Below are 21,452 nucleotides of genomic sequence, written 5' to 3' on the forward strand. Positions count from 1 at the left end.
CCAATGTTAATTTCTTAGTTTGGACAAATGTACTATGGTTATGTAAAGTCTCAACATTAGGAGAAACTGGATGAAGAGTATACGCGAACTGCCCTGACTGGTGTGGTTCAGTGGGCTGGGCGTCATCCCGCAAACCAAATGGTCACAGGTTTTATTCCCAGTCAGGACACATGCCTGGGTTGTGGACCGGGTCCCCAGTAGGGGGCGTGCAAGAGGCAGCCGATCAATGTTTCTCTAACGCATCTTTTCTCTCTGTCTTGCTCTCCCTCCCCCTTCCTAAAAAGTAAATACATAAAATCTTTTTTTTTAAGAGTACATGAGAACTGCCTGCACTACTTTTGTAACTTCCTAGAAATCTAAAATTATTTCAAAATAGTTCATTGTTTCTTCAATGAATCTCTGGGAAGCAAAAATCACTGATGAGAAAAAGGTCTAAACTACGAAGATGCATCCACAAGAAATGCATGTAGCTTAAACACACAGTTCCACATTCAAGAAAGTATAAGAAATGCAATTTGTAAAAGATATAAAATGTAACAGATAAGCCTATCTAGTGATCTAAGGTTAAACCAGAGTTACAAGAGTAATACCTCAACACCTCAAAAAAAGGGGGAGAGATGTTCATGACAATGACGGGGAAAATATGAGACTTTCTGTTCTTAAATGAAGAGAAAAATATCAGCAGAGGCCTGCTTATCAGAGCAATGCCAACCTAAGACAGAAGAGAGTCACTGAAAATTAAAATAGGGAATAAAATGGTTAAAAAGTATTTTGAAAAGAGCTTTGGGCAAATCAGCAGGGCCTTATGACATACTGCAAAGAGTACTTAAAGGAATGGCAGGTGTTATTACATAGCAGCAAGCAATTATTTTTGAGGACTCAAGAGGATAAAGAAAGTCCCTACAGACTGAGAAAAGGTAAATGAAGTGCTCATCTTTTTAAAAAGGGAAAAAGGACAATCCTAATAATTATAGACCTGTCAGCTTAACTTCAATATCAGGGAAAATATAGAACTTAATATCAATCAGTTAGCATCAACTTGAAAAGCAGAGTATTGGGTGGAAACCAATGTGACTTTTCAAAAGTAAATCACGCCAGGCCAATTAATTTTCTTCTGTGATCAAGTGGCCACATAGGCACAGAGGGAGCAATAGCTATAATCTCTTTGACCATAAGTAGGGCTAAAATGTTGACTAAATATGAGAACAGATTCCTGCAGGTTACCAGTGCTCTCCATCTTTTAAAATATTTGAAGTCTGGATAGAAGTCTATCTGAGAAACATAGTGGACCAGATGGCCTCCAGAATCATGTCCAACTCTCCATACCCATCCTAAGAACTAATCTTACTTCCATTAAATCATTTCCAGCATGCTTATTTTCTCCATATCTCAGTTTAAAGGTCGAAGAAGAATATAATAAAATACCTGTCTTCATTAGAAAGAAAACTTTTTAAAAAGAAGACAAAGAAGCAATAGGAAATGCATTAATGCCTTTATGATACTACTCTTCGGCATATATAAGTGATATGTAGACTTAATCCATAGCACGTCATTTTCTATTCATTTAGAATTAAGAAAAATAATCTTCTGAATACTTAAGGATAACTATGTAGAAATTTAATAGGTCTCAAATAAGTCTAGGCATTTCTCCAAGTCTTTGAAATTTGATTCCTCTAAACTCACAGTTAGCTATGGTGTGAAAATGTATAAAATTCTCATCCAAAAAAACCTTTTTTCTCTGAATATATGAGCCATTTTTGGATCTTTATAAGCAGACAAATTAGGGCAGGTGTTATGTTTGCCCTGTACTGGAAGATTTAAGTAAACTCTTACCATCTGGTTGGTCCATCAGGTTACCAGAAAGCCAAGAAAAACAGAATTTTAACAACATTTGATAAGGATTTTATTAGGTATTTGCATCACTAAAATAAGCCCTTCTGGCTTCTGCCTACCCTCCAATGTTCACTCCTTTGTTACAGTTCTGTCCGTATTAAGTACTTACCATGTCTTTTTTCCAAGTAGCTCTTCACTCCCAGCTTACCTGGATAGACAAAGGACTTGGGCTCTTGAGAACCTCTGTATACACGTGTGTGCGTACAAACGCACATGTGCGCATACAAACACACATGTGCAAGTGCACACATATGCAATGTTCTCAAGTCCCTTCTCTCTGAACCTCACTTATAGACAAGGTATGAGAATAACATTCTTACCTTGAAAAGAATGAAAGCACTTAACTGAAAACATTTAATATAAATAGTAGAATTATAGCTACACAAAGTAAATACAAAATTCAACTTCGTTTGGCTCAAGAAAGAAGTCTCATCCACTTTGCCCCTGGTACACTGGATATTCAAGCCAAGAGTTCAGCTTGCCTTTGCCTAGGATCTCTTTTTTTTTTTTTTTTTTTTTCTTTTTAAAAACAACACTTTTTATTGAGGGAAATAGCTCATTAAAAAGATACATGGGTACATAGACTATAGTTTTTCATTATTTTAGTGCTTTTGAATGCCAAACTTGGAATAGCAGGCTCTCCAACTGAATATTTGGTCCTCTAAAATATATAAATATCTTCCTTTAACAAAAATAAATTGAACATACTGTTGAAAAAAACAGCAATTTTTGGTATAGGCCTAAGTGAGCTTGAAAAACAAATTAGGTGTGTTTCAATTGTACATAAGGAACATTCTAGAATCCACCTAAAACATTTGGCAGAACAACTGGCCTGAGGCTATGGAGTTGTTCTGCCTCAGAGGACACAGGGTACATGGGAGAGTGCTAAAATTTCACAATAAGCACAGAATCCCTTACTCAAAATTAACTAAAATTCTATAATGAATATGCAACAATAGTAGAACAATCTCAACAGTTACTCAATGTCTAGAAAGCAAATTGTAAACTTAGAACAAATATCTCAGCAGAAACAATAGTCAAAATGTTTATAAGACTTTGAAGGTGAAAAAAACTTCATATTAATAGATGTCTTATGCACAAGTACATTTGTTTCCAGGACACTGGGGACAACCACAAAACATACAACATAAGAATAAATCCAAGCTGCTTAACCTTCCACCATTCCCTTGAGTGCTAAACCCAGACCACCTTTGGCCTCTTGCAGAGGTGTCTTTTCTTCTTTATTCTCAATGTAAATACTTGCTCCCTGGGACACCAGCAGTTTTGCTTCTTCCACTCTTTCCTCATCACAGGCTAAGTGTAGAGGAGTGTTACCCTCAGTGTCTTGGATGTTTGTGGATGCTTTGTAATACAGAAGAATATGAATCATCTTCAAGTTACCCTTGGCTGCTGCCCGGTGCATTGCTGTGGCCTCATAATGGTCCTTAGCATCTGGATTAGCCCCGCCTTCCAGTAGTAACATGACAGCAATCTCATGCCTGTTTTTGGAAGCTGCATAATGTAGGGGAGTACAGCCATTTTGATTGACAGCATTCACTTGAGCACCTCTTCCCAGAAGTGCTTTTACAATTTCATCCCGGCCAGCAGAAGCAGCAATATGAAGAGGAGACCAACCGGCATCATCTTTATCATTCACTGGTACTCCAAGTTGCAGCAAGAATTCAACAATTTCTGTATGTCCAGCTGAGCATGCCCAATGCAATGCAGTTCTGCTATCCTGGTCAGTTCTAGTAGCCAGAGATTTATCGGCCAGGATCTCCTTCTTCAACTCCTCCAGCTTCCCGCTGTAGGCCAGATTGCAGACCATTAGGTTAGACACAAACCCCTCCATTTCGCTTTCCCAGGATCTCTGTGCAGCAGGACCAACGACTTCCTTTGCCTAGGATTTCTTTTGCCTGGTGGTCAGTTTTCTGTCTGTCTTCTCTGTCTGAGGCATTAAAGATGAAGTAAATGTCCAAGAGAGCCAAAAGGAGCACATCAGATTGAACCGACACAATCAGCTGTGAACGTTCTGGTTCCGAGCTGGACTAAGACTTGTTTGTGCTGCCCCCATCCACTCCCACTAGTCTTTTCTCCTGGGTCTCAGCTCTTACTTAATCTCATTAAAATTCCATCTCTCCAGCCAGTCAAACCAAAACCTTGGCGTCATCTTGCCTTGGATGACCATCATCTCTCCCATCCCCACATCGAATGCAGTAGCGAATCTTGTGGGCTCCACTTTCAAGATATATCTTGAATCCAACAATTTCTCCCCCTTCTACTGCTACCACCTTGGTCCAAGCCATCATCTTCCTCACCCTCATTCTTGCAGTAGCCTCCTGGCTGGTGTCCCTGCTTCTGCCTCCGTAAAGTTGATTTTCAATAGAACAGCCAGAATGTCCTTTGCAACATCTAAAGGAGAGCAGGTCATTCCCCTCTTCTCTGTACCCCACCTCCAACGGTCTTTCATCTCCCTGAAAGGAAAAGTGAAAGTCTTTGGAATGGTGTATGTTGCCCTAAACAACCTCACCTCCCTTTCCTTTCCCATCTGGCACCACTCCCCACTTTCCTCTCTCTGCTCCAGCCAGAGCAAAGTGATCCTCAAACACCACTGGGCTCCTCTCACCTCCAGGCCTTACCACTTGCTGTTATTTCTCCCTGAAGTGTTTCTCCTGTAGACTCTCACCAGGCTCCTTCCCTGTCTCCCTCGAGTCTTGGCTCAGTTGGCACTGTCTCCACATGGCCCTCCATGAAAACACTTAATGCAGAATTAGAGTTTCCTCCACGCTGGCATTCTTCATCTCCCTCCCTGCTTCGCTCTCCTCCATAGCACTTTGTTCTTCTAATACACTATGTAATTTCCTTGTTTGATTTCCTCCCCCACACATACACTCCACCCCCATTAGATGCAAACTACAAAAGACCAAAATTCTATGTTTTACAACAGCTACTCTGTTAATATTCATAGCAGCATAATTCATAACAGCCAAAAACCAGAACAATTCAAATATTCATTAACTGATGAACAAAATATGGTATATTCATACTATTTAGCAGTAAAAAAATAAAATAAATAAAAAGAACAGAATACCAAGTCTTGCTAGAATCTGGAAGAACCTTAAAAACATTATGCTAAGTGAAAGAAGCCAGGCACAGAAGATGACATTTTATACAATTCCATTTATATGAAATGTTTGAAAGGGTAAATCCACAGAGGCAGAAAGCAGATTAGTGGGTTGCCTGGAGCTGGGGTATGGGCATGACGGGATTTTTTCAGGTGATGGAAATGTTCTAAAACTGGATCGTGATAATGATCACACAACTCCACATTGCTACAAATCATTAAATTGTACACTTACAATGGCTGAACTTTATGATATCTAAAGTATACCTCAAAAAAAACTTTTTTTTTAAGTTAATTTTTTAAGTCTAAAAGTACTCTGTTAATGAGGCCAAGGCCACAAGCTCAAATTCTGTTAGTTCCTTCTCTCTTTCAATACCTAACTGTATATGAATCTCTAGGCTAGGCCCTATCGGTTCAAACATGGCCTCTGCCCTCCAGGAGTTCATAATCTATTTACCATATGAGATGCACAGAGATCGCTACAATGAAGGCAGAATGTGAAACGCCATATTAAGGACATGCCAGTAAAGGCTATGGTATTAATGCAGACATCTTTGCAGGGAAAATAGGAAGGAGAGCAGGATTTGGACAGGGTTTTAAAGAACGAATAAGAGGCTAATAAGCAGAGACAGGAATACCCACAGGCCACCCTCTTCATCTACCTCTTTCACAAATCATCAAGCATGTTGGGCAAGAAAATATAGACACATCAGTGCAAATATCTCAATTGTACTGAATAAACAATTCAGGGATGTATCCTACCAGCAAAATACTTGATATAAAGTAGGTGTACAACATATGTTTATTGAAGGAATGAATGAAAACATGGGATGGGTCTAGCAGCATTTCAGGTGAATTGTGGATTGGCAAGGATATCTCTCTCTCTCTCTCTCTCTCTCTCTCTCTCTCTCTCTCAACATCTGCCAGGTCATATCTGCCATCAGGAGGAGGAGACAGAGTCAGTGCCTAGACAGGCCTGAACAATATCTCTGCCTCCCATTTCCCACCATCCAGAAACCTATTTCTTAAAAGCCTTCGATCCGGGCATTTTTATAATTGAGATCAGTTCAAGAACCATGACCAGAAATCCATTACCTTTCAAGTCAGTTGTGTTGTCTTTATAGCTGAAGACAAAACATAAGTATATTATCACTTATATCTTTATATCACTCTCTAGGTCTTTCATGTATGTTTTCTTTTCTTCTAACCTAACTAAGATGAATGGTAGATCTAAACAGTAAAAAGAAACTATGTCTTTTTTTTCTTATTTTAATCCTTCTTATAGAGTGGAAATACAAAGTGATGTATCATTGTGAAAAGAGTGGAATGTTTAATAAGAGCTCTGTAGATGAAAAGATAAAAGGATAGATAGGTGGGTGTGAACAGCTGAACAAATGAAACAAATCGAAGAATGAATGCATGCTTAGTGACACTCTAAAGCCTTTTCTGTGTATTTGATCTCAATTGCAGAATAAAAAGCAAGTGTTAGCATTCGAGGAATCACAGATGGAGTTTGGGCCCAGCAAACAGTGTCATCTGAGACAACTCCAGCAACTCAAGAAAAAATCGCTGGCCCTTCAGCAAGAACTGGAGTTTCTCATAGAGGAGTTTCAGACTTCTTGCTGTTCTCTCTTGCAGTATCAGTCCGTCCTAGAGAAGCAGACTTCTGACCTGGTTCTTCTTCACCATCACTGCAAACTGAAAGAAGATGAGGTATAATTAGACTTACTATGGAAATGTCTCATATGCCCAGGTACCTACAGAAATCAGGCCAACCCTACTAGACAGCAAACATTGGACTTACAGGTGGAGAGCTTCGCAACATCTCAAGCAGGTTTTATCAACGTTCCCTCTTTAATTCTTGATCTTTTTAAAGCTGAGCAGAGGGAACTAAACAGAATGGCATAAGTGGGTGAGAGCTCCGGTATTAATGCATGAGGGGTATGCAGTGCATGTGTGTGTGTGGACATGTGTGTGTATGATGTGTGTGAAGGCCCATCATTTCCCTTTTATTACCATTGCAATTTAAATGCAAAAGAGTCTAGGTTTTTAAATGCAAAAAAAGAGAAGGTTATTTAAAAGGGGGGGGCAGAAGATTTATTAAATGAACCATTTTTATAAATATTAAGTTTTGATAATATATAAATTCCCGGCACTGGCACAGTTGATAAAATAACCGGACACTGAATCTGAGTCAGTCGTTGAGAATACCAGATCAGTCATTATTTTCAGATGGAAGTTTGAGATCATCTAGACTTAGCTTAACTATATCCTGGACATTCATTTCTATTCCTGACCCGGGGCTGTATTTTTTAAACCAGAAAGAGAATCCTTCTGGAATTCCAAATAAATTTCAAAGACCAAAGCTATAGCACTTAAACCAGTTGAGCAATGGCAGCACTAGCACCAGTAAAACCATGGGTTCTAAGTAATGGGACAGACAGCCTCCCCTGGTATTTCTTCACTTGCCTTTAAGGATAAATTTCCAAGGCCTGTCTTGGATGGTGTTGGTGTGGTTGTGCTGTGTGTGTGTGTGTGTGTGCGCTGTTGCTTAAGGGCTAACTCCAAGGGCTTTATGAGGGGCCTTAAAGAACACAGAATTTTTTACAAGAGAATATTATGACCAGTGCAAATTTGTTAAAAAGGGTTGGGTGAGAAAGGGACAGAGAAAGGTTATCCTACAAAATATAATCTGGAACAAAGCTGGTGAGCATAAATCATGGTTTAATAAAGCTAATGCAGGACCGTTGTTAAAACTCACTATAATTTAAACATGAGTCTAGCCTGGATAAAGTGGCCCTGAATTAGTGGTGATTCTGTTTGGTGGCGTATAACAGAAAACTCCCAAGTAACGGCACTTAAATAAGATAGTTTTTGCTATGACATATTAAGAAGAAGTCTAGGACTGTTACGGTAACTGTGTATCATCGGGTACCGAGGGTCCTATCTTTTAGCTCTGCCATCATCAGCTCAAGGCTTCCATTTTTCAGATGGGTGCTGGACCTCCAACCACCACATCCTTGATCCAAATAATCAGGATGGGGTTGGGGGATGTGGAGAGAAAGACATACTTCTCCCTTTTAAGGACACTTCAAAAGCTCCACACACTTGCACTTATGTATCAGTGGCCAGAGTTAGTCACATGGCTATAGCTAGGGAGCCTAGAAAATGTATTGGTTTAGTGAGGTCCACTGCTGTCCCAGATAAAATCAAGGTGCTGTTACTAATGAGCAGGAGAAGAACTGATGCGGTGAGTAGCAGTAGCAGTAGCAGTCACTGAGACAGGTCCCAAACCAGGAAAACACTGGAAAAATTACTGTAGGCATTCTTCCAAATTCCCTCAATATTTGTTACACAGAAGCATCAAACCCTGACTAAGGTTGGGTAACAACAGACCCTAAGGGAAAGAGATGGATATAGATAGTTAATTCAGGAGGTGGTCCTAGGAAGCAGGGTGAGAGAGCAGAGAAGTAAGTCAAAGAAGGGCAGGAAGCCCACAAAGAAAAACTATTAAGATCACTGTTGTAGACAGCTGGGCTTCAGTCCCTGGAGGACTCAGTGAGATGGTGTAGAATACACCCTAGTCATTGTTGAGAGCTGCATTGAGAGTATTAACTCCCCAGTACTTGTAACCTGCCTTGTCTTGCTCCCCTGCATGGGTGGTCCCCTAAGGCCAGAATGTCTCTCAGGCAGAGTTGAAGATGCTTGTGGCTGGAATAAATTTAGCATGCAAAGGAATGGTGAGTGCCAGAGGGATACGAGCAGGCCACTGACAGCTTCTATTATACACATTTGAATATAAAATATTTTTTCCTCTTTCTCCTTACCTAATAAACACCTCCAACTAAGTGATCCTTTCCTAAGAAGAATCTCAAATGGCAGGCAGCAATTGTAATTAGCTTAGACCAATAGAAAATGTTCTATTAGAATTCTATGCTGAACTATTTGGACCAAAGTTAAGCCTTCCTTGGTGACTCTTTGCTCTTAACTCCTTTCATATATGTAATTCAAACCATACAACTTAGTGCTCTCCACTATGTACAGTTGTTGGCTAATTTTAAATCATCTCTCCCCAAAATTGTCAGAGTTGATAAACTCTGAGTGAGGAGCCTATGTCGTATAACACTATGTATCCCCTCAGCACCCAAAACATGGCTCATGAGCATTCAATAAGTATGTCAGTTGGTTGGCTAATTAATTGACTAGGAAGAAAAGGAATCTAAATAAGGATTGTACAAATCCCAGAGGAACTTCAGGTCATGTTCCCCCACTATCTCCAGGGAACTTTGCTGACATGAACCTGTGTACACAAGGTGCTGTACATTTTCTAAATTAGACCTCTAGAGAATACCTAGAAAAGAGAGAATACTGGCATTTCAACCCTTTAAAAAATGGAACTACACAGATTAATTCCTATTAATCAACTAACAAGTCTTTCTGAAGTTCTTACTACATGCCAGGGAGAACGCAAAATAGATGTGATCCCTGCCTTTAGGAAGCTTACCATCTACATAGGACAACCTTTTTTATTTCTAATCATTAATATTCTGATATTATACATTGTAGCTGGGCCTGTTTTGTGTATCTGTTTCTTAAGATGAGTTAAGATATCAGACTCTTCTGCAGGGAGTCTTAAAGCCACGTTCTTTCCTCATTAGATGCTTCTATGGCTTCAATGTGGCTTTATTCTGCATCAACAGGTGATTCTCTATGAGGAGGAAACTGGAAATCATAATGGGAGCACAGCGGAGAAGCTCCATTTGGCACAGGAGAAACTCACTTTGGCCGAGGACAAGATCGTCTCCCTAGAAAGAAGCTTAAACCTCTATAGGGATAAATACCAGACTTCCCTAAGCAACAGTGAATCACTGGAGTGCCAAGTGAAGATGTTGGAAGGGGAGCTCAGCAGGATTGTCAGTCAGGTAGGACCTACCCGAGGCCTCTCACGCTGGGAGGTCCTCTGAGACAGCCCCAGCCTCCTCTGCCAGAAACTCAGGCCTTCAACCCGATGTCATTCCTTCCCTTGAACTACGTAGCCCTCAGCTTCGAACATTCAGCCTTCACATCCCCTTTAATATTGTTCCTTAGGAATTTTGAGGCCCTGGATCAATATGAAAAGCCACCACTTCAAATGAGGCAGAAAGTGACTCGCCAAATGCGTTCTCAAATCTTTCACATTCTCATGGGGGTCTGGTGAAGAAGGGCTCTTCTAGGTCATAGGGTTCATTGCAAATCATGACTTCAGGGCCAAACAGGAGGAGAAAGACGTGAAACATGGGAAAGAAGAGCCAAAATGCCTGAATTTGTTCTTGTTTTTTTCAGTTGTTTTTGTTTTTTAATTACACAAGTAATATTCAGTACAATGATATCGGCTCTCTAAACCGAAGTATGGAAGTTAAATGTGAAAGGCCACCTTCAGCCTCCTCCGCCCCACTCTGCCCCTAGGCAATCACTTACATAATGTGTTTGGAAGCTTCCGCAGCCTTTTGCTGTACAGTTACATATATAAAAAGTTAGGATTTTCTTTTTACATAAATAGGTCATTATATAAATGTGATTCTACAACTTGCTTTTTAAATGTATCTTAACTTCTTTTAGTCACTACTTTGTATTCTGTAGTATGACTGTACCATCTACTGACCTGTTTGTCTATTACAGATAAGCTATAAGGAACATCCTCATTTCTGTGAGGCAACTTCCTGATGTGGGATTGCTGGACCACAGGATATGCCTATGTTTAATGTTTAAAGATACTTCTAAATTGCATACCAGAAAGGTTCTACCAGTTTTACCAATAATTGAGAGAGTTTATTTCCCCATACTCTGTATATTTTTCAGTCTGATGGATGAAATAAAAAACAGGTCTTCTCATGACAACTTTTATTTCTTTTACTTCTACTAGCTGTGGATTGGCTTCTTCAGAAAGCAGACTCTGAAACAGATTAGCATGCAGGAAATGTTTAGAGAGAGCTCTTGGTACCAATACTTGTGAAAAAGGGGGACGAAAGCAGGGTGAGGCCAGGGGAAAAGTTGAGCTGTGATGCAGTCTCAGCAAAGGCTCAGCCTACTCCATGGGAAGCCCTAGGACTAGATGGTGCTTCAGAGTGGTCCTAAACTGGGGGAAGGGAACTAACTGGCCTTTATACCTTCATGTTGATCGGTTGTTGAATGTGAGCTGTCCCTAAGGAGGGGTATGACCCTGGGAAAAGTCTTCTGCCCAGGCAGTCCCCAGGGAGGGCTGACAGCTGAGGTCTGTCTTAGAGCAGCACCCCAGGAGCCGGGAGGGGTAGATGACTCTTGCATTGCTGAAGGCAGTTTGGGAGGCACACCGCAGTGCCCACCGCATTAATGAAGTATTGAGCACTGTCCAAGTGGATTTCAGTCTTATGAATTGATTGTTTAAATCCTTAACCTATTTTTATTGGGCTGTTAGTCCTTTTCTTTTTGTATTGATTTATAGGAGCTTCTTAATATATTACAGGTAATAATGCTCTATTACACATATTACAAATATTTTCTCCCAGTTGGTAGCTTTTCATTTCATTAATTATATTTTCACCATTCATTTTTAATTTTCATGAAATTAAAACTCAATCCTTCTTTATAGATTCTAAATTGTATGTCTTACTTTAGGAAGCTTTCTCTACTCCCAAGATTGCAAAAGATTATCTTATATTTTCTTTTAGCACTTTTATAATTTTGTATTTTTATATTTTTGTCTTTAGTCCACCTGGAAATTTTATTTATTTACTTATTTTTCAAATATGCATAATAAGATAAGGCTATAAATTTATGTTTGTCAGAATGACTCTCCAGTTGTCCCAACTCTACTAATTGAACACCCCACCCTTTTCCTACTTGGAAGTGCCAACTCAGTGTGTGTACCAAGTCTTCCGTACCCATGGCTCTTTTGGACACTTTTTTTAAATCTCTTGCCAATTCCTGCACCAGGGTAAAAGTTATTTCGTGACATGTTTTGATAACTTCTTTTAGGGCAAGTCCTACTTCTCAGTTCTTTGGCCATTTAGATTGAGATTGGCCTAATTTCAGATTATATATTAACTTGGGGAAATTAGCATACTCTATGGAACATGACATGCTTCCACTTTTATTCAGGTTTTCTTGTGTACCCTTCAGGAATATTTTACACTTTTCTTTATATGTCTCACATAATTTTTGCTATGTTTATTTCTAGGTACATTACAGTTTTATTGGTTGTATGAATGAGATCTTTCATACACTTAATTTTATTAATTATTACTGATGTAGAGGAAAACTCTTACACTGCCACCTTATTGAGCGCTCTTATCAGATTCTCAGTTGACTGTCTTGGACATCTCCAAATTGCTTTCCTTTCCAACACTTGTACAACTTATTTTTCCTTTCTTTTTGTATATTGAGTTCTATATTATTTATTTATTGTATTTTCCCATTACCATTTAACCCCCTTATACCACCTCCCCCTGCAATCACCACACTGCTGTCCGTGCCCAAGAGTCTTTTTCCCTTTTTGCTTGATTCCTCCACCCCCTCCCCTCCCCTCCACCCCCGACAGCAGTCATTCTGCTCTCCATCGATGAGTCCGTCTCTATTTTGCTTGTTAGTTCAGTTTGTTCACTAGATTCCACATGTGAGTGAAATCATATGGTGTCCGTCTTTCTCTGACTGGTTTATTTCACTTAGCGTAATGTTCTCCAGGTCCATCCATGCTGTCATGAAGGGTAAACTTTTCTTTTTTTACTGCCAAGTAGTAATCCATTGTGTTAATGTCCCATAGTCATTTTATCCAATCATCTACTGATGGATACTTGGGTTGCTTCCATATCTTGGCAATTTTAAATAATATTGCAATGAACATAGGCATGCTTATGTTCTTTTGAATTATTACTGTTTGGGGTTTCTTCAGATATATTTCCAGAAGTGGGATCACTGGGTCCAAAGGCAGATCCATTTTTAATTTTTTGAGGTATCTCTATACTGCTTTTCACAGTGGCTGCACCAGGCAGCATTCCCCCCAACAGTGCAAAAGGGTTCCCTTTTCTCCGCATCCTCACCAACACTTGTTGTTTATTGATTTATTGATGATAACCATTCTGATCGATGTGAGGTGGTATCTCATTGTGGTTTTAATTTGCATTTCTCTGATAAGTAATGACATTGAGCATCTTTTCATATGTCTATTGGCCATCTGTATGTCCTTTTTTGTGTAAGTGTCTATTCAGGTCCTTTGCCCATTTTTTAATTGGGTTGTTTGGTTTTTTGGTGTTGAGTTTTGTAAGTTCTTTACAGATTTTAGATATTAACCGCTTATCAGGTATATCAGTGAAAATGTCCTCCTATTCTTTGGGTCGTCTTTTATTTTGTTGATGGTTTCCTTTGCTATACAAAAACTTTTTAGTTTGATGTGGTTTCATTTGCTTACTTTTTTTCTTTTGTTCCCCTTGCCTCCGGAGATATATCCAATAAAATATTGCTATGAGCAATGTTCGAGATTTTACTGCTTATATTTTCTTCTACAGTTTTTATGGTTTGGGGCCTAACATTTAAGTCTTTGATTCCTTTTGAATTTACTCTTGTGTGTGGTGTAAGAAGGTGGTCTAGTTTCATTTTTCTGCATGTATATGTTCAATTTTACCAACAACACTTATTGAATACATATCTTTAGCCCATTGTATGTGCTTGCTTCCTCTGTCAAATTATAATTGGCTAAAAGGTGTGGTTTTATTTCTGGACTTTCTATTCTGTTCCATTGATCCACATGTGTATTTTTATGCCAGTACCATGCGGTTTTGATTACTGTGGTTTTATAGTATAATTTGATTCTAGATAGCGTGATTCCTCCAACTTTGTTCTTCTTTCTCAGGATTGCTGTTACTATGCTTGCTTTTCATTTTACTTCACTGACCATCAGGACCTTCAGAACATTTTAAAATTGTAGCATCGTTGCCTTGCTCCTTACTTTAAATTAAATGTTTTGTTGTATTTCACCATTAAATATAATGTTTGTTCTTGGCTGCTTGTTAATATCCTTTTTCAAATTGAAAGTGTGGCTATATAGTAATTTTTATCAGGAATACATGTTGAATTTAATCTGAAGTTTTTGTTAGCATCTTTCAAGGTAATTATAAAGTTTTTTTCCTTTAATGAAGTGGACTACGCTAATAGATTTTCATTTATAGAACAATCCTTATGTTCCTGGATAAATCCTACTTGACCATGACAGTATTATTTTAATAAAAATATAATATATTATTATATTATAATCAACTGCTATACTAAATTTGTTAACATTTTATTTTTTGCATCTATTCTCAGAAGTAGGATTAGTTTGATGGTTTAAATTTTTGTGCTTTCATCTCATTGGAGTCTGGACTATGTTGCCCTGATATAAATGAGTTAGAAAGCTTTTATTTTTTTAAATCTCTGGAACTGTTTATATAACATATAAATGTATATTTCTTTGATATTACAGATAAAACTAGCTTTTCTCATTACTCAGGAGTATACTCCACCTCTTATGCATTTTTATACTTTTCCTTTTGTTGTAATAAGTCTCTGTTAATTCCTTCAGAAACAATTGTGGGTGGTAAAATTTCTCAATATTTCCATGTCCGAATAAGATTTATTTTGTCATCATTCTTTAATGCTAGTTTGGCTGGGTATATAAATTTTCAAAATCACCTACCTTTAAATCATTGAAGATAATACTGCATTGTCTTATACCATGCATTGCTAAAATGAATTTTTATATCTCAGTCTGTTTTTCATTTTTTGTAAGTTACCTGTTTTGTCTTTGAACTCTGGAAATGTTTAGGATCAGGGCTTTTAAATTTATTTTTCATTAAGCCTTTCAACACTTAACTAATCCTTTGAATCTGAAAATGTACATTTTTCTACAGCTCAGAAAATTTTACTTGTTACTTTAAATTAATTTTTATTTTTCATCCTATAGTATTAAGAAAATATTGAAACCTTCAGATTGCTTCTTCCTGTTTCTTAACTTTTCTATTATTTTTTACTCCTTTGCCCGCTTATACACTAAATTATTTATGAGAACATTATTTATGGTCAATTTTAGACTTCTAACTAACCCTCCTACAGCTTGCTCATGGTCGACTTTCATGAGAGAACATGAACTATTTCTGACTTTGCCTGAGAGAGCCTAATTAGGGAAATTAGTTTAACAGGGAAAGGACATACCATATGAACTATTATTAGTACAGACCAATGAGCAGGTAGTAACCTTCATGTATGATTTCAGATGATGTAGGAAAAGACATTTTAAAAATGCTTTTAGGAGAACAGGATTACACATATTGATGAGAATGTCAATTGGTACAATTTCTATGAAGAACAATTATGTAATACCTACCAAAGTTTTAAATATGTCCTAGCCATCCAACTTCTATGAATTTAATCTATGCATATACCAGGAAGGGAACTTAAAGTTTTATGGGCAAAAATATTCAGGTTCTTTTTAGGGAAAAAAACTGGAAAACAACCTATATTCCCATCAGTAGTAGACTAGACAAACACATTTAGAAGGAATTTAACACAACAAGATAGAAGCACATGTACTAACGTGGATAAATTTCTAAGACATCTTGTTAAGTGAAAAAAAATCTATTTTTATGTTTTTAAAAGACAACATAATATCTGCATTCTACAGTTTCATTTGTATGTATGTAAATGTATAGATAAAGTTCCAGAAGGCTATGTACAAATGGTCATCTCTGGGGAATGCAATGAGTATGGATTAGAGGAGATGTTTAAAGAGAAATTGTAATGTTACAAGTTTTAGAAACATACTATATACATGTATTGTTCAATTTGAAATTAATGTTAAAAGAAGATAGATCTACAAGTAACAAAATGGAAAATATCCTAAATAAATTGTCAAGTGAAAACAATTTACAATAGTGTGTAGAAGACTTTCATTTGTGTAGGCAAAACATTCAGGGGTTATATACATATATATATATATATGTATATATATATATATATATATATATATATATATATATGTTTCTGAGAAGATACCCCAAAAACCAGTAACAAGGATGGCGATGGAGGAGGGGACCTGACACATAGAGGGCCAGCATGGAAGAAAACTGACTTTTTATTATTCTCTCATGAACTTTTTTAACTTTATACCATGTGTATACACTTGTTAATTATTTTCTTTTGTTAAGAAAGTTATGGTTCACATACATGAGCACAAGTTTTTAAAATATAGGCCTAGAGATTTTTCATGATCACAGCATTCTTAACTCAATAATTCTGAACAAAACCACCCTTTTTTTTTTAAATTTCCCAGGAACCTGAGAGTAAGGGTGATCATTCAAAGGTGCATATATGCACTTCACCCTGCATGATTCAGGAGCACCAGGAGACCATGAAACGACTCTCTGAAGTCTGGCAAAAGGTCTCTGAACAGGATGATCTAATCCAGGAACTTCGAAATAAGCTAGCCTGCAGTAATTCTTTGGTAAGTGCCTTCTTCTAGAACACTTTTCTGAGAACCAACAGAGCAAGGAAAGGAGGATAAAAGAGTCACCTAAAGTAATCTTTCACCAAGACTCCTCAATGTCTTAGATAAACTTGCCTCTGCATTTTATTTGTATTCCCCATGATAAGCATCCTCCCCACCCACACAAAGTTCAAGATTGTGAAGAAACTTAAAATCTTTAACACAACAACCTAAGTTCCCATCAATAGGGAAATGGTTAAAAAGATTGAGAAATGGTATGTTATGAAATAATAGTCAGCCAAGCAAATAGATTAAGCAGATCTATAAGGGCTACATGTAAGAATGCATGTGATATATTGTTGAGAATAAGTTGCAGAATCTTATGTGTAGTTCCACTTTTGTTTTTCAGTGTCTTTAATCATGATATAGAAGTATACACTGGAAATTGCCAAGAGTGTCACCTCCCCCGTAGGGGAAATGAAAGAGGAAAGAAATAAATGGAGAGGAAATTTTCACTTCTTTGTATCAATGCCTGGGCTTCATTTAAACTATTCTCAATAAACAACAAAAATTTCATGTTTTCTAATTTAAAAAATGTACATACACAATTGCACATCCCATAAAAACGTCCTTCTTTAATTCTTGAACTTTGAACCACATTTTCTGATAGATTAAGTTCATTTTTCCTAATTTCACAGTCTCCAAAGAACTTTCATCTGCCTAATACGCTGGACCACACAGAGGTTCAGAAGGGTGTCCAAATGTGTCCACTGACAAACTCAAGACAGATCATTGTCTGTGCATTAGTGAGCCTTGATGTAAGATTCAGAGCATAATGCCTTCCTCATACCAACCCCACAGGAAGTGTGTGATTAATTAATTATGTTACAACAAACTTAGGATGGTAAAAGGAACACCCTGCTAGAATAGCAGTAGTAATAAACACGTTACATTGATCACGCAGTGTAACTGACCTGTGCTCATTTGCAGGTTCTAGAGCGTGAAGAGGCTTTGATAAAATTACAAGCAGACTTTGCTTCTTATACAGCCACCCACAGACAACCTCCTAGCTCCTCAGAAGACTGTGAAGACATCAAAAAGGTGGGAGAACTTTTACTTATTTGTGCCTGGTGGCTTGTGCCAATTTGGATTTGATTCTGGGTTTTCCTGCTTATTTTTAATTTTTATATTATATTTTATATTTGTATAGCCTTGGGTGTCCCTGCCCCGTGGATACTGCATATAATGTATGCCAAGCCCCAACGGGTGTGTCCGCCAGCATTAGATCTTAGAATTGTACCTGTCTCTTAATGCAGTTCCAACAGTACACCTAAACAAGGTAGAGACTCCTGTTGGCTTGCTAGATTCAGAATGGCTATTTCAGCCTTCTAACTTTCTGTTGCAGTTGAAAAGTGCCAAATTTAGGGAAGATTATTAATTCAAATTCACTCACTTTTTTGAAAACCTGACATTATCAAAATTTAAAAACATATCAAAAGTAGATTCTCATATGAATAAACATTTAAACCATGTAAACAAATAACAAGATTTGACCAACTGATAGTCAAAACTGGGTTAGGTCCCCTCCTAAGTGAGTCAAGCCTGAACTTGAGGAGCAAGACCAAGCCAGCCACATGAGGCCATGCTGTGGGTATGTGAGAGCAGCCTGCTCATGCTGAAATAGGGGCAATGGGGCAGGGGTGGGGGGTTGTGGCAGAGAGAACATACAACACATATAGCTCTCCATGGGGTCCTCTAGTGGAGCAGCAAACTCTCTGATCCCAGAAAGTTTGAATGAATGAGGGATCAATATTGAACTTTGGAGTTTCCTCCTTGGACATCTGTCAATATTTATTTTAAAGGTCAGTTCCATGTTATTCATATCCTGACCCACAGGAAAATCTCATAACACTCCTTTTTTATTTTTGTCTGAAAAATATCTTTATTTCTCCCTTACTGTTTCATTTTTTATACTGGTTAAAAAAACACATGACATTAAATTTACCATTTTAACAACTTTTAAGTGTACAGTTCATCCATGTTAACTGTATTGACATAGGTGTGCAACAAACCTCTAGAAGTTTTTCGTCTTGCAACACCGAAACTCAGTATCTACTAATTCCCCTTTTAACACTGATGATACAGACTTTCCCAAGAAACAATATACTTTCCCCCACCATTTTGTATATCCTATCCAAAGCCTTCATGCTACCTTGATATACTATTAGGAATGGAACATCTACATCTCAATTAATGCCAGCAGTCCTCTCCCTACCCCACTGGCCTGGCATACGCAGGGCCCGTGAGTCCTGCAGTGCCCGCCTGGGTCATATGGAGACTGCCCTGTATTTCTCCGCTGTCCCCTGTCTTCATGCCGCATACACTGTCAATCTGAAATCACATAACTACCTCCTCCTGGCCTCTCTTGATGCCCAGACACCTAATTGCTCCTCCTTGGCCATGGGTACATGTCCCTGCCTTCTCTTGATTACAGCCCATTTCCCTCTCCTTCAGCATAGAAGCCAAAGTTCTTGCCAAGGGACTATAAGCCCCATGTGATGTGACTGCCCCAACCTCCTCACCTCATCTCCTGCTATTCTCCCCATCACTCGCTCCACTGCAACCACATAGCCTCCTCCACCTTCCCTCTCCTGGGCCTTGTCACTGGCTACAAAGCTCTTCCCTCGAATACCTCCAGCAAGTCCCTGCACAGAGGCCACCTTCTCAGTGAGCCAACTGATCCATCCTATTTGATATTGCAACCCACGTACCTGCCCCTGCCCATGACCTCCTTTCCCCTTCTGCTGTTCTGTTTCTCCCATAGCAATGATCAATTTTTAACGTTTTCTACTGTGTAAGTCACTGCTTATTATGCTCTTTGTCTGCCTCACCCCAGCAGAAGGTCAGCCCCTCAGGGCAAGGATGTATGTCTCTGTGGTGCAGCACTTAGGACAGTCCCTGGCACACAGTAGGCACTCCATCAATGACACTGGTTGTTGCAGGGAAGAGAAAGTGGCTTCTTTTGTGCACATTCAAAGTGAGGGTGAGAAGTCGGCCATGTCCCTTTTTCTAAAACTTCTATTTTTTAAATGGCTATGTAATTGACAGACCATAAAATTCAGCATTTAAAGTGTACAATTAGTGGCTCTCAGTATGTTCACGGAGTGGGGCAACATCACCACTAATTCCAGAACATTTTCATCGCTCCAAAAAGAAACCCCGATCCGCGAGGAGTCATTCCCCATTCCCCCTCCCCAAGGATCGGCCTGTTCTGGACAATCAGAATTTTGGAAAGCATTCCTCCCCCTTGTTCTCACCCTGCCCTGCTCTCGTTCCATCTCCCCAGCTCCTGAAGCACCTGCAGGAGCAGAAGGACAGCCAGTGCCTGCACGTGGAGGAATACCAGAACCTCGTGAAGGACTTGCGCACGGAGCTCGAGGCTGTGTCGGAACAAAAGAGAAACGTCATGAAGGGTACGCCCTGGGCTGGCGGCTGTGGCATGGAGGGGAGGGGGCCCGGAGGGAAGGCGGCACCTGCCTCTACGCAAGAGCACTCTGTGTCGCCCCACTGCAGAAATGATGAAGCTGGAGCTCGACCTGCACAGGCTGCGGGAGGAGACATCTGCCCACGTGGAGAGGAAGGAGAAGGAGGTCCTCGTCCTGCAGCACGAGCTGCAGGAGCTGCAGATGCAGTTCACTGAGACCCAAAAGCTGGGTTTGAAGAAAGACATGGTAAGGCAGTGAGGTGAGGCGCTCTCCCATTGGAACCGCCGGTGGGGCAAGTGTGAGGCCTGGCCTTGGCCCGACGGAGCGGGTTCGGCAGTACTGCACCCATTGTCCTTGCTCAGAGAGCATGGACGTGTGTGCAGCGGGACTGTGGACTCTGCAGCCCAGAGACCATCCTGAGTACTTTAGTATTTCTCATAGCCAGCAGTCCTCCCCCCACTCCGCTGGCCTGGCATACTCTGGGCCTTTAAGTCCTACACAATTAATAACATAAATAAATGAACATATTTATTTATTATGAAAACATAAATAAAATTGCACTATGCAGGGACCTTAACAGATATGATGACTCTAGAAGAAAGACGTTCTTCCCCAGCCCTGCAAGGTAGAGAGTTCCAAACACACTCCTGTTGTTCCCTTATGCTTCTGTTCATGCTGGATAGTGGAAAGATACTGTAAAATAACATGTAGCCTCATTAAGAACATGAAGCGAATTTCAATTTTAAAAATTACAAATATCTTAGAATATGCAAATCAGGAAGTTTGAAAATATTAATAGAGCTATGTCCTGGAAGATCTGTCATTGCCAGCATGAGTCAAGGTCCTGGAAAAGCCTAAGGATGAAACCAAGGACAGAAAGGTTGGGAAACTAATGCAAGCTTCTGTAGTCAGTACTATCCAACTCTAAATTTTTATCAGAGCTAGTAGAAATAATGCCATTAATTGACCGACTGGTCATTCCCAACTCCTATTTTAAGGTACAGAGGTGGCCCATCGGTTAAAATAGAGGCAGCTGGAGAGGTGACAGCGCAAAGCAAGGAGTCTGGATGAATAGCTTTGAGTGAATCTATCCAACAAATACTTTTGAGCTCCTAAGATATGCCAAGCTCTGTTCTAGGCACTAAGAATATTATAGAATTGTGCACCTGAAACCTATAAGTTTTATTAACCAATATAACCCCAATAAATTTAATTCTAAAAAACATTTTTAAAAGAATATAATAAAATATGCAACATCTCTACTCTCATGGAGCTTACATTCTAGTATGGAGAGACAGACAATAAATAACAAAATTAATATGTCATATGGTGTCAGATACTGATAAAGTCCTAAAATAGCTTGGTGGCTGTTTTACACAGGCTGGTCAGGGAAGGCCTCTTTGACATGGTGACATTTGGGAAGTGATTTGAGTGAGGGAGCTACCCAGGCAAAGGTCTTGAGGAAGAATATTCCAGGCAG

The 21,452-nt window shown here is 39.1% G+C and overlaps 2 protein-coding genes across 2 annotated transcripts in view; one reads left to right on the forward strand and one right to left on the reverse strand.

Moving 5' to 3' along the window:
- PMFBP1 (polyamine modulated factor 1 binding protein 1) overlaps positions 1-21,452 on the forward strand; it is a 56,073-nt gene that overhangs the window by 13,593 nt on the left and 21,028 nt on the right. Inside the window, 6 exon segments of the mRNA XM_090260242.1 lie at positions 6,458-6,730; positions 9,718-9,939; positions 16,335-16,505; positions 17,478-17,588; positions 19,834-19,960; positions 20,061-20,218. Coding sequence (XP_090116368.1) covers positions 6,458-6,730; positions 9,718-9,939; positions 16,335-16,505; positions 17,478-17,588; positions 19,834-19,960; positions 20,061-20,218 — 1,062 coding nt within the window.
- On the reverse strand, positions 2,862-3,781 carry LOC149994157 (uncharacterized). The gene has a single exon (XM_090260161.1). It carries the CDS (start codon positions 3,743-3,745, stop codon positions 3,062-3,064), a length of 684 nt encoding a protein of 227 aa, XP_090116287.1. The 5' UTR covers positions 3,746-3,781; the 3' UTR covers positions 2,862-3,061.

The sequence above is a fragment of the Furipterus horrens genome, unplaced genomic scaffold (assembly GCF_987537825.1).
Source record: "Furipterus horrens unplaced genomic scaffold, mFurHor1.1.pri manual_scaffold_13, whole genome shotgun sequence".
Taxonomy (NCBI): Eukaryota; Metazoa; Chordata; class Mammalia; order Chiroptera; family Furipteridae; genus Furipterus; species Furipterus horrens.

What these genes read in the sequence shown, in the direction of transcription:
- LOC149994157 (XM_090260161.1), bottom strand. Translation starts at nt 3,745, where the DNA reads ATGGAGGGGTTTGTGTCTAACCTAATGGTCTGCAATCTGGCCTACAGC.